The 13,137-nt window shown below is 28.1% G+C and overlaps 1 protein-coding gene across 1 annotated transcript in view; it reads left to right on the forward strand.

Annotated features, from left to right (window-relative positions):
* LOC145186670 (uncharacterized) overlaps positions 1-13,137 on the forward strand; it is a 166,711-nt gene that overhangs the window by 743 nt on the left and 152,831 nt on the right. The window contains exons 2-4 of the mRNA XM_090094553.1: positions 10,064-10,576; positions 11,151-11,472; positions 11,607-11,782. Of these exons, the coding sequence (XP_089950679.1) occupies positions 10,064-10,576; positions 11,151-11,472; positions 11,607-11,782 (1,011 nt within the window). The remainder of the gene's footprint in view (positions 1-10,063; positions 10,577-11,150; positions 11,473-11,606; positions 11,783-13,137) is intronic.

Consider the following 13,137-nt stretch of genomic DNA (forward strand, 5'->3'; position numbering starts at 1 on the left):
AAAAATTATTAGTAAATTATATGTTCTTTAATTGGCTTCAATTGAACTTTTATGTAAAGATTTTTCAAATCAGGCTACATAATTCAAGTGATAGAAAATATTGGCTACATGCATAAATGCCAATAATTAATATGCATGTATGTCATAATATTTTTGGTTACTGTCTCCTCTGAGATATAGATATAGTTGTGAAACAACTAATTGATTTTACATCTAAGGATTTATACTTACTTATCTGTAACCATGACCACAATTACTGAAATAGTCATTGTTTATATTTTGTTTCTGTAAGGACTGTTTTTAAATATCCTTTATTAAACCTTTTAAACTAATGAAAGTTAGGTTTTTATAAATAAATATTTACTCTTACTTTTTTGGTTAGTGGTGGAGTCAGCCAATCATCCAGATGATTACTAACCTCTTTGGTGGCTGTGCCATCATATTGATTGCAAGCCTTTTAACTGTCTGAAAAAGTTTTATGTAGACAAAAACTCCCATATGATTTTTTCATGAAATGCTTACATATTTTTTCTAATATAGAAACTGAAATCTTATGTTGATAAAATGACAACAGTAAATAAATTTACTTTTAAGAAAAATTGCTTGACAAATCGTTCCAAAACTTAATTTTTTTAATGTAAAACATTTTCCACAGATAATTTGGTTTAGTTGACAGATCCAATACTATTTAACTCTTCATAATTTTCTAACCATACGAACTGTAAATATTTAGTAATATATTTTTGACTTATTTTAAAAAACTAAATTTGCAAATATATATATATATATATGTATAAAAAAAAAATGCAACTATTAAATCAAGTACTTATCTATTATGTGCATAGTACTCATTTGTTACGTGCATTTTTTCAAGTAAATAATGTGGTACTTGTAAAATGCCTCAACATTTTGTTAATTTACCTACAAGTAAAATTTGCTATGGTCAGAAATTAAAAAAATTAAAATAGTCTAAAATTATTTTTCATAGCTCTACATTATTTTCCTTGACTAATAATGTTCTCAGTCCTTGTTTACAAGCTTTAAAAAAACCGATCAAAAATTTCAATGGTAAAAATGTCAAGGTTGCCACCAAATCAGGAAAAATCAGGGAAATTTAGATACAATCAGGGCAAAATGATTTAGTAAAAATTAGGGAAAATCTGGGAATTTCTAAGTTTTGTACTATTTTTTTAAAATGTTTTCTAATAAAAATTTTCCTTTTGCAGGATATTAACCTATGTTAAACATAAAAACCAAGGTTAATAATTAATATTTTTTAATGAAATCGCTCTTTTTTAGAATAGTACAAATTTTTAAACTTAAAATGACAACTTATTTCAAAGAAGAATGGTTAAGTCTCCTCTGTTTGAAAAATGGCTGGTAACTGGCACAGATAAAAAGTCAGCCAAGTGCAAAACATGCCAAGTTCAACTTAATTTGTCAAATATGGGCCGGAGAGCTGTGATAAGTCACATGGATGGCAAAAAACATGTTATGAAGTCAAAGCCAGTATCTTGCTACTTCATTTAAAAAGCAAACAGTTTTTATAGTAGATCAATGTGATAAAAATTGTGCAGAAACCTATTCTGTTTTTCATGCAGTATACAACAAATACTGATTGAACTCATGTAATGAAAATGGTCTACTTTATCAGAAAATGTTCCCTGATAGCAATACTGCTAAATCTTATGAGATGGGTAGAATAATGGTTATATCATTAGTTTTGGTCTTGGGCCTTATTTTCACAGACTTTTAACAGAAAATATCAAAAAATCTCATTATTCTGTTTTCATTTATAAAGCCTAAATAACTCTATTCAAAATTTTCAATTGGATCCTAATATTAGGTTTTTGGAACAGCGATCTAAAACAGAGTGCTTTCAAATCCGGTTTCTAATCTGCTGAATGGAACATAGGAAATTTAATGAAAGCTTCGTACAACCTTTCCCATGATATAGCCAACCTATAGCCAGAAAAATTGATTATGTAACTGTTATTGAATTGTGAGAATTCTCCTTAAACATTTTGCTCAAAATGCTGGGTTGACGACCAAAAAATTGTAATTAATACATTCATGAAAGATTGCTGTCTTATTATCATTTGAATACTGGAAAAATTATTTGAGAGAAACATGAGTCATCATTTTTTGAAAGCAAATGGTTGCATCAGTCCAGAGTCAATTCTTTTGAGAAAAAAAAAAGCTGGTCTTCTTCAACTTATGAAATCTGTACTTCATCTAATTCTTTCCTACTTACATATCACTTCAAAAAAATGTGATCAAGCCTCCATACAATTTTCCAAGTTGTTAAAATAAAGTTCATCTACCCTTTTACCAGCATTTAAAAAATTTTACTCTGAAAATTTGGTGATTCCATGTGAAAACATCCAATTTTTTTTGAAAATGCAACCCTTAGATTTTGCTGATTTTTAAACCACTTAAAGATTTTAGTAAATTATGAACATCCTGAAAATTTTATCATTTAATTTCAATCAGTTCCTAAGATATAGCTATTTTAAGTTTACCTCCAGCCAATAAAAATCTGCCATTTTTAAAAATGGTTTTGGTCCTAGTTTATGTTGGATGAGTGTTGGAAAGCTGAAAATTTGTGCCTTTACATATTTTGGGCCAACAAATCCAATGAAACATTTTAAAGTATTTAAAAACGAACACAACACCTAAAATTTAAGTGTTTACCACAATTTTACTAGGGTGAGTCCAATTACAAAAATGACAATGTAGCTCGATTTTTTTTTTTTAGAATTTGTCTTGAATAGTTAAGTTACAGTTGTAACAAAGAATTGAAGAGTGGTTTTTTTCTAAAACAGAAATAAAAACATGGTCAAATCTACTTAAATTTAGTGCTTAAAAATAGCTACTTTGATAAATTAAACAAGAAAAAACTATAAAAGCTTTATAAATCTATGCCACCATAAGGAAGATTTTGAAATTACAGCTGAATGAGTATTTTTTGCAACCAGCCATGGAAAATTCACTTGTGATGGCATAGGTGGTACCATTAAAAGAATAACAGCAAGAACAAGTTTGCAAAGATCATTAGAAAACCAAATATTGACAGTTGATGATATGCTTGAGTTTTGCATCGCCAATATAAACACAATCATATTTTATAAAGTTATCAAAGAAACAGTTAATTGAAAGCAACTAAAGAAGCAATTTGAAACAGGGAAAACTGTTCCTGGTACCAGAAGTTATCATCATTATATACCCATTTCAAAATTTGAAATTAGTTTTAAAAAAACAATCGAACATCAATGTGTTGACAGATTTATACTGTCAAAAGCAGTATTATCTGATGTTGTAAATGTAATAAATCTAAATGATTTTGTTGCACGCAAGTACGATTCCTTTTGGTGGATGGGCATGGTTACAAAGATAGGTTTTACTACAAAAGATATTCAAATTAAGTTTATGCACCCTCACCGTCCTTCTCAAAACTTCTTTAGGGCACAGAGAGATAATATCTGTTGGGTACCATTGTCGAGTTGCAGTAATCGAAGTCCCAACAACAAAATCAGTAATTGCAGTAATCTAAGTCCCAACAACAAAATCAGGACGAACATATAATATTGATGTGAATGATTATAACACTATAACAAATGAATTTTAATTTTTTTGAGTTTTTAATTTTGAAATTTTGTATATAACTTTTGTTTCTTAGACTTCTTTCCAATTGCTCTATTTGTTTTGGAGCCTTTTTTTTTAAGTTAATTTGTCTTAGTTTGATAAATATGAAACTAATGTTATATAAGTAATAAAGTTAAGTATATTTGAAGATGTTTTTATTTCTGTTTTAATGCTACAATCTGATTCTTTGTAATAACTCCAACTAAACTATTTAATACAACCTCTGAAAAAAAAACAACTAAATTTGCGATATACATCTGCATTTGTATAATCTCCCCCTTTGGAACTATAACTTTTTAGGATCAGATTCTATAAAATTACAAAGAAAACAGAAACAGCTAGTCAACAACAACTAAAAGAACAGTTTGATGTTGCCAAAACAGTTTCAGTTAAAAAACTGTTTTGGCAACATCAAACTGTTCAGCTTTCCAACACTCATACAACAGAAACTAGGACCAAAACCATTTTTAAAAATGGCAGATTTTTGTTGGTTAGAGGCAAACTTAAAATAGCTATATCTTAGAAACCGATTGAAATTAAATGATAAAATTTTCAGGATGTTCATAATTTACTAAAATCTTTAAGTGGTTTAAAAATCAGCAAAATCTGAGGCTTAAGGTTGCATGCCCTGGATGTTTTCACATGGAATAGCCCAAATGTTTTGACAAGTTTTATTTTGAAACCAAAGTTGGTGTAGATTACAAGGCTTTGTGTAAAGTCTTGATACTTATTTTTATGTTAGCTTATGGGCAAGCATCAATTGAAAGATGTTGCAGTATTCATAGAAATATGCTCAGTGAAAACATGAAAGAAAAGTCACTTATATCTTGTCGCACTATCAAGGATTTAATGATGTCAATTAAATTGAAGGTTCACAAAGTAGAAATCAATAATGAAATTATAAAGGCTGTTTGTAGTGTCTTGTTGAAATATAAAAAATTATATGTTGAAATATAAAAATTATATAGAGGACACCAGAATGTTCCAAGTGAAGGAAAAAGAAAATAGTGTGATGATGCTGTTAAATCAAGAAACATCACGGCTTAAGGAAAAGAAAAAAGTAGGGGAGACTGGGGCTAGTTGGCTACAGAGGTAAGTTGACACACTGTGTTTAACTTTGGAATTTTCCACCAGAAACTTCCAAAGTTCAATTGGAACCTTCCCACTTAATAATTCATCTTTCAGTGTTGTATCAGGGCTATAAGCACATTCGCATAGAAGTTATAGCAATTTTTGCGTTTTTTTTTTACTAATTATGTAACTTTTGTAATTACTTTTTCAATTTTAAAAACCAATAACATTAGCTACAAGTAAACTCGAATAGATGTAAGTGTTGTATGGTTCACTCTAACCAGTCACTTTTTTTTTTCTCAATATTTCGCATTTTTGGGGATTTATAAGCCATTTAGTGAGCAAAAAGTTTTTGGGGTTAGTTGGCACAATGATTGCAGGGCTAGTTGGCAACATGTGTCAACTTGCAACTTTTTGCATTGGCTGTAAATTCACTTAAGTTATATAACACTACAGATCTACAGACATGAGAAATTACAAAAGAAAAGTAGACAGGCCTGTAAATTCTAAAAATTTTACAAAAAGTGCTGTTGATGCTTTTTTCATAGAAGGAAAGTCTATTCGATCGACTTAAGGGCAATAAAAGTTAATGTCAAAAAATATTGTTGGATAAAAATTATCAAGAGTTTTCATAAAAAAGGTGCGCTTGAAATATATGCCTAATGTTGCTAAACTTGTCTCTTTTCATATGGTGTGCCAACTTATCCCGAGGGTATAGGCAACTTACCCCAGCCAGGGGTTTTTTTCTTTTTCGGAGGCCCTTTTTTTTCTTTTTTTGGAGGCCACCAAATATTTTTTTATTAAATGTTTGACACTTGAACATGCTTGCCAAATTCTTATTTTTTTGAAGTGAAATTTTATATCCTCAAAAATGTTCACCCAGAAATGCACAGAGCTCAAAAACTAAAACTGTAGCTAACTAGCCCCTGTCTCTCCTATTAAGTAAAGCAATATTAACATATATTAAAATGATAATATTGTTAAATTGATAATAATAATAACTCATTGAGTTTTTGTTAGTCTCTTAATTAATTTGTCCTTGAATTTTTAATGCTTTGCTCATTATTGAAAATATTTTGAATGTTATTTATTCTTTTAAGTTTATTAAATTGGAATTAGTTTATATTTATTTCAAAGTCTGATTTCATTTGTTGATTACTTGTTTCAAGTTTTTGATTATTTATTTTTGTTTTCAAATAAACTGATTGATTTTCTATATAAAACAGAAATACTGCATTATCCAGATATTACTCATACATGGGGTGTAGACTATCTGTTTTTTACAGGTAAAAGTAGCCTCTCTAGGGGTTAATGGGGTAGTTTTAATCCTAAGTTTGGTTATTTGAATACTGGAAATATTAGGTGAAAATAACCATAAATAAGTTCAGCAAAAAAATCAAGGAAAATCAGGGAATTTTGTTCCTAAGCAACAGTGGCAACCCTGAATGTCATAAGAACAATACATTGACAACAAAATAATCTAATTTTAAGTAGTCATTTTTTCTAATCCATTTTATTATACATTTGAATATATAAAAAGATATTTCCTGGTTTTCTGAGCCTTGCAATGTATGTTAAAGCTTCTTAACATATCTTCAAAACTCTCTAAAATAAAACTCTTCATAAAATCTTGAAAAAAAACTGTAAGATTTTCTCAATCATTCCTTTTCTATCTGTCTGCAGATGTTATTTTGAATTCTTGTACAGACAATAGTTTTTTTTTCTTCAAGTTTTACTTTTGTTTTTGTTACATTCAGCCTGGCTTAAAAAATAAAGAGTCATGATTCTTTAAAGCAGGTTTTATTAGTTTTTTTTATCTAGTTGTCTTTGTCTCAGAATGGTCACAGAACTTTCGAGAACTTTGCTAATTAAACTCATATCATTGTATTTTTAGTTGTGTTTGTGAAAACAGTTTTAAACATTAATGGTGGAATTTATATATTTTTCATGTAATTGAGCATGTGTGTCCATCTGGTATTTTGGTTGACTCTCTCTTTTCTTTGATTGAATGTTATATGTTTGAGTCAGGTAAAAACTTGATGTTTAGTAATTTTCTAATTTTCCCTCCTCACAGTTCCCTTAAGTGTGCTTCAAAATGTCTATTTGGATTCTTTTTCTTCGATGATATTGGTTGCATCAAGCTATGCCTTTTTTCTTGGAAACCACAGTGTGATTTTGTGAAGACATTTCAAAATTTGATTTCCATTTTCTTTTTGATATAATCTAATCTTAAAAAATGTTTTGCAAAAGATTTTGAATTAAAGCGCATTCTTCATATTTGGTGAAAAATCCAGAATCAAAATGTCTTATCAAACAAGTGATGAATATTTATTCTAAATTCAAAAACTTTGAATTAATGAGTCCTTGAGAACAAGTAATTTAGTATAGCATTTGTGAAAGGAAAAAACTGCACTATTTTTCATAGATCTGCATAACTTTACTTATAATGTTCTAATGACTAATAATGTTCTCAGTCCTTGGTTCCATAGTCTAAAAAAAATAGTTAAACTTTGTCAAATGTCATAAGAACACTATTACCAACAAAGTAATCGAATTTTAAGTAGTGATTTTTCTAATCCATTTCATTATACATTTGAATATATAAAAAGATATTTCCTGGTTTTCTGAGCCTTGCAATGTATGTTAAAGCTTTCATTTAAGTTATTTAAGGACCATACACTGTTGGAGGGATCCATGACTGTTGCATGCACTGCCCAGCTATCCTGGTACTTCTTGGTCTGCATGCAGCCCAGTGACACACACCAAAAAATTACTGCTGCACCAATCATAATGCTATAATAACTTCAAATACTAATTAAATGGCATGATCCTTGAAGAACTAATTTAAACAATTTTAAGTTGGAGTTTTTTGGCATTCTAAAGCTATTAACTAAAATAGTTTTTTCCTGCTATTTAGTGCATACTTATTACTGAAAATTTAGTAATAATTTTGATTTAAAATAATATTTAATATGACAAAAGTAATTTAATTATCAATGACAAGTACTTTAGCATCTCATATATTTGAATCATTTATAAATGTTATCTAGCTTTTAAGGTAAAAAAAAAATTATTTTTTTTTTACTTTTTGCATCAAAATATTCTAGATTTTTATTTGCTTATTAAAATATTTTTTTAGAAAAACGAACAAAAAGAAGTTTATCAAAGCATGTAAAAACTGATTTCTATGTAAAGGTTTTTAAAAAATTATAGTAAATTTTGAACACCTTTGTTTTTTAAACCAGGCTGACTATAAGTATAATTATAACTATAGTTTGAAAAAAAAAATTTTTGATAAACAAAAATCTAAACTAAGAGATAAAAAAGCAGAACTATTACTGCTATTTAGTAAAAAAATCTTTTAGTTAGATTCTAGAAATGATTCCACATAGTACAGAAACATGCTTTAACAGAGTTATGGCTGCTATATATGTATTGAATTATATCATTAATTACTTGTAAGTTCTAAAATGGAGCACTAAAAGTCAAGGAGGCTTTAACAAACCAAGTTTTATAGAATACTGCCTACATAACAGACACTAAATCAGGTGCAAAGAATGAAATTTGTAGAAGTAAAAGGTCAAATGTTAGATAATGAATTGTCTAGGCTATAACATTGGGTATCCTTTATATCTCTTAAGCTATGTGCCCTACCTTAGTATTTCACGTCAACTATTTCAATTTCTCAACCAATTGGTTAGTCAGACCTAATCTTTTTGTCTTTCCAGTAATAGCATCGGAAAAATGCTGAAAATAGTTTTAAAAGTCTTGACAAAGTTTGTTTTTAATTTTAATTGCATAAGATATTTACAGAAGTAATTTATATTTGATACCTTGATTTGAAGCTCATACATATGATGCCTGCAAGCTTAGCATTCCATAGCTTTTCTTTTGTTCCAGTGTTTGCAGTATTAGCATTAATGTAGCTTATCTTCTCCATTCTTTTTTTTTCTCCATTTTTCTGGACCTCCTCTTTTCTTTTTCCTCCTATTCTCATTCTCTTTTGAAGTTTATTATGTCTTGCTTTAAACTTATTCCAAGAATATGTTTGCACTCTTAATCTTGCAGAGAAACTAGGCTTAGTGTCATGCTGGCATATATTTGATGCTATTTTTCATAATGTGCTTGTCATAGTCCTAATGAGCAATATCAAATAACTTATCAACCTTCAACCAGATTTTCTTCACTTGGTTAAGAACACAAAAATACTTCTCATTTAAGCATCCACTTTATTTTGTACAGGTTGCTTGAAATTTATCCTTCAGAGAATATGAACTCACATCACTGGATAAAAAACTTGAATTTTCCTTCTATTTTATGAGAAGCCTGTAATGTTAATATCTTGAAGTACATCTACTAGTTGGAGGTTTAATAATGGCTAACACCCCTGTTCTTCCTCATACAAGGAATACTTGTCTTTTTAATGTTTTTTTAGAACTTAAGCTAATAATAACATTCTAATAATGAAAAGCATACAAAACATACACTGTCATTAGCAATACACAGAAGTTATTATTACATATCAAAAACTATTTGAGGAAAATATTTTTTTTGATATATATAGATTTTCATAGAATTTAATTTTTGATAAAAAGAAGTCCAATGTGAAGGACCGTGCTGTATACCTGAAGTGAAGGGCTTTGTTGTGTACTCTGGTGTGTACCTGAAGTGAAGGACCTTGCTGTATACCTGAAGTGAAGGACTTTGGTGTGTACCTGAAGTGAAGGGCTTTTGCTGTGTACTCTGAAATTTTCTTTTCTTTTAACATTACTTAGATTCGTGTTGTAAGATACAATGGTATTTTGTTTATTTGCGCATTAAAAAAAAAAAAGGAAGCAGAAGTGCAAGTAAAGATAGAACAAAATTTTGATAATGCTTATTATGGTAGCAAAGGTGGAGTTATAACTGTAGAAGTAAGCAACCTCTTTTATTAATTATGTTGGAAAAAGTCTGGAAAAGGATTTATCTACCAATATAAATAAGCTTTTGATAGAGGACATTTTTGGTATCAAAACTAGTAAAAATTTGAACTTATTTCTTTTAATTAGAAACAAGCATTTTAGTCAGTTAAAGAATGCATAAGTTTAATTAAATTATCTTATGAAGAAAAAATGATTAAATATTGAAGTAACTCTTCTTCTATTTTCTTTATTGTACCAATAAAGGAATATTTTATTCAAAAAACTTTTTTTCTCCTAAAAGTTGCAAATGTGTTTTTAGAATCAATTCATATCAATCAATATACATTTTTGTTTGTCAGAATATTACAAAATATAGATTATTACAAATACTTACTTGGTCTTAAAATACAATGAGTATATATGATAAAGTTTTTTTTTTTTGGTAGATGGCATTGAAACTGTACAAGAGTCTGTGTTCATAAATTTTAAAATACCTTTACTCCAAAATACAACTGTAGCAACATTGAAGGAGCTTGGTAAAGAATACACAGTATCATTTGATGTGTATCCAACAAGTATATTTAATTACTGGGTAAATGTGATTCATTTAACAATTGGTGGAAATATGGAGCAGTATGGGGACAGAAATCCAGCTGTTTTTTTTAACCCAAGTACAAGTATTCTTCATATTGCATCAGCAATAAATAATGATTCCAACAGTGTTTTTACAACTGCACCTATTACCATAAAACAATGGTCTTCAATAAAAATATCACAACAGTTAGTTGATCAAAGCTACATATATTGCATATATGTGAATGGATCCATTGTTTACTCAGTTGTGAACAAGACACCAGTGAAACTATCAAATGTAAAAGTATATGCTAGTGATCCTTGGTATGCTGCTCACAGTGGGTTCATCAGAAATCTAGTCATCATCAGTAAATCATTGGCATATGGTATAAATGTATTGATTTATAGTAAACTTTGTTTTAAAATGTTTTAAATTTTGATAAGAGTGTTTCTTTTTTTTTTTTGAAGACTGATAACTGATGTAAGAGTTTGCTAATTAACCTTTTAATTTTTATGCAACCTTTGTTCCACAATAGTTGTCACATTTGGATACTTTTTGTCCAAATTTTGAAAAATGTATGCTATTTGAGTAATTTTTTTAAAGATTTGCTAAATTTGTACCATTCTAATTATTTTCCAAAAGTGCCAAAAGGAACTCTAATAAATGTCTAAAGGGAGCTCTGGTATCGAAAGTTATGGAACAGATCAGCAAAGAAGAAATTCAAAATATGATGATTAAAAGTGCTGTCAGTTATACACTTTAAATTAACGTTTTATTAGCTATAAATGTGACAACTATTGTGGAACAGAGGGAGTACATTATATAATCAAACTATATTTTTTAAAATGGGTTTAGAGTAAAAAAAAAAAAACTAAAAGTATTTAGTTAATAAATAATTTAGTCTTACACAATGTCTCTCTTGGAAACACTTAAAAATGTTTTTTTTTTTTACTGTACAGTCTCTCCTGGATTATTACGAGAAGTTTACTACAATAATGATAAAAGTATTTTCACCATTGATGCTTTAAAGAAAAACCCTAAATACCCTCTTACACCTGACAGTTATGGAATTATTGATATGTTTAATGCACCACAAAACATTGGTGATTATTATGGACAAAGAATTCGTGGTTGGTTTTTTGCTCCACAAACTGGCAATTATACTTTTTACAGCTCATGTGATGATTTTTGTGAGTTGTATATAAGCAATGATTCTGATCCAAACAATAAAAGATTGATTATTAATCAAACTTCTTCCTCAAATTATATGCAATTTAACAAGTGAGTTTTTTAGATTATAGGATTAATAGTTAACCGTAGTTTATTTTTTTCATACTTAAGTATAAAGTTTGTTCTGAAAAATTGATTTCATTTAGCCTCATTTTTAAAAGATTTAAATTATTCTATTTTATTAGGAGTGCAAGTCAAATTTCAGTGATGGTTTTTTTAAAGGAAAATTATAAATACTACATTGAGGCTTTAATGTCTGAGAATGCAGTTAATGATCATTTACCTATTGGTGTTGTCACACCTTATGCAAAAGGAGGTCCCTTTATAGTTTTTTCAAACTTTCTAAGCCCAATACACCTAGGTAAGTAATTATGATGATATAATTTTGTAGAAATTATAGTTGCCTTAAAGTAAAATTATTAAAATACAGAAGTATAGCTATTACTTTAAATTCTTAAAATATATAAGTATAGCAATTATTAATGTTTATCATATAGAATAAGATTTCTTTTTAGCCATTTTTTTTTTAACCAGAACAATTTTTTAAAGATGAAAATTTCATGTTTTAATTAAGCTAAATAAAAGTCGTCTGAAAAAGATTTTTCTTTCAATTTAATTTTTTTTGTTGTTTCTTCTGAAGTGAAATAACAGTAAAATGTGAAGTGAAATAACAGTAAAATGTGAAGTGAAATAATAGTAAAATGTGAAGTGAAATAACAGTAAAATGTGAAGTGAAATAACAGTAAAATGTGAAGTGAAATAACAATAAAACGTTTTAACTTTCAACACATAAGTATTTTAATTCATTGAAGTGATCAGCAAATCTGTTGAAAAAATCAGTTCTTCTTTCAACTATTGTTTAGTGTAATTGTTTAAATACTTATAAATACTAATATATTGTTTATACAATAAATTGGTTAAATAATAAATTATGTGTGTGTATAAATTTTTATACATATACATATACACACATATAATTTATATATATAACCCTTATACAGAATGTTTAAATCCACTTGTTTTTAAACAAATATAATATTAATTTTTTTTTGAGAAATATAACCCAATAAATTGATGAATTGTAATCTGCCTTTTTATATTTATTTATACTAATGGTTTAGAAAAAACAGTTTTTTTTTTTTTTTTATTACAAATACAATTTTTTTTCTAACAATTTAGAAAAAAAAATTGTAACAATATTATAAAGGATGTGGAGAGTGATTAGAAAATTAACAGAGCAATTAAGCCTTTTCAATTTTTTAAAATAAAATTTAAACGCACTTTGATAAGAAAACTGGTAAATCTTGCTATTTGTTAGACTGGAGTCTTTAGCATTTTTTTCTCTCAGCAGCATGCTAGCATTAAGAGTATCTTCATCATTATTCTTTTATTTTGCTTAAAGACTGCGTCTACTATTTGATTCAACCTTCAGCAACTTTCAACTGAAAAAACTTTTTCAAAAAAATATTTTTAATGGGTAAATGAGCTGTCTTATTGAAAATCAAATGGCAATTGCATCAAAGAGCTGGTTGGCTTGAAATGGCATGCATAAAATGAAAATGAGCAATTGACAAATCGGCAGACATTTAAATATTTCTGAATTCAGCGTTTGTACAACAATAAAATTTTTTTTTATATATTGGGCACCCAAAATAACTGTCAGCATGCGGTGAAAACATGCTTTAAATGCTAAGCAAATGCAACCCAAAAGCAGGA

This window comes from Hydra viridissima, unplaced genomic scaffold (assembly GCF_058129835.1).
Source record: "Hydra viridissima isolate aposymbiotic clone 2 unplaced genomic scaffold, HvirCarnegie_v1 scaffold_8, whole genome shotgun sequence".
NCBI lineage: Eukaryota > Metazoa > Cnidaria > Hydrozoa > Anthoathecata > Hydridae > Hydra > Hydra viridissima.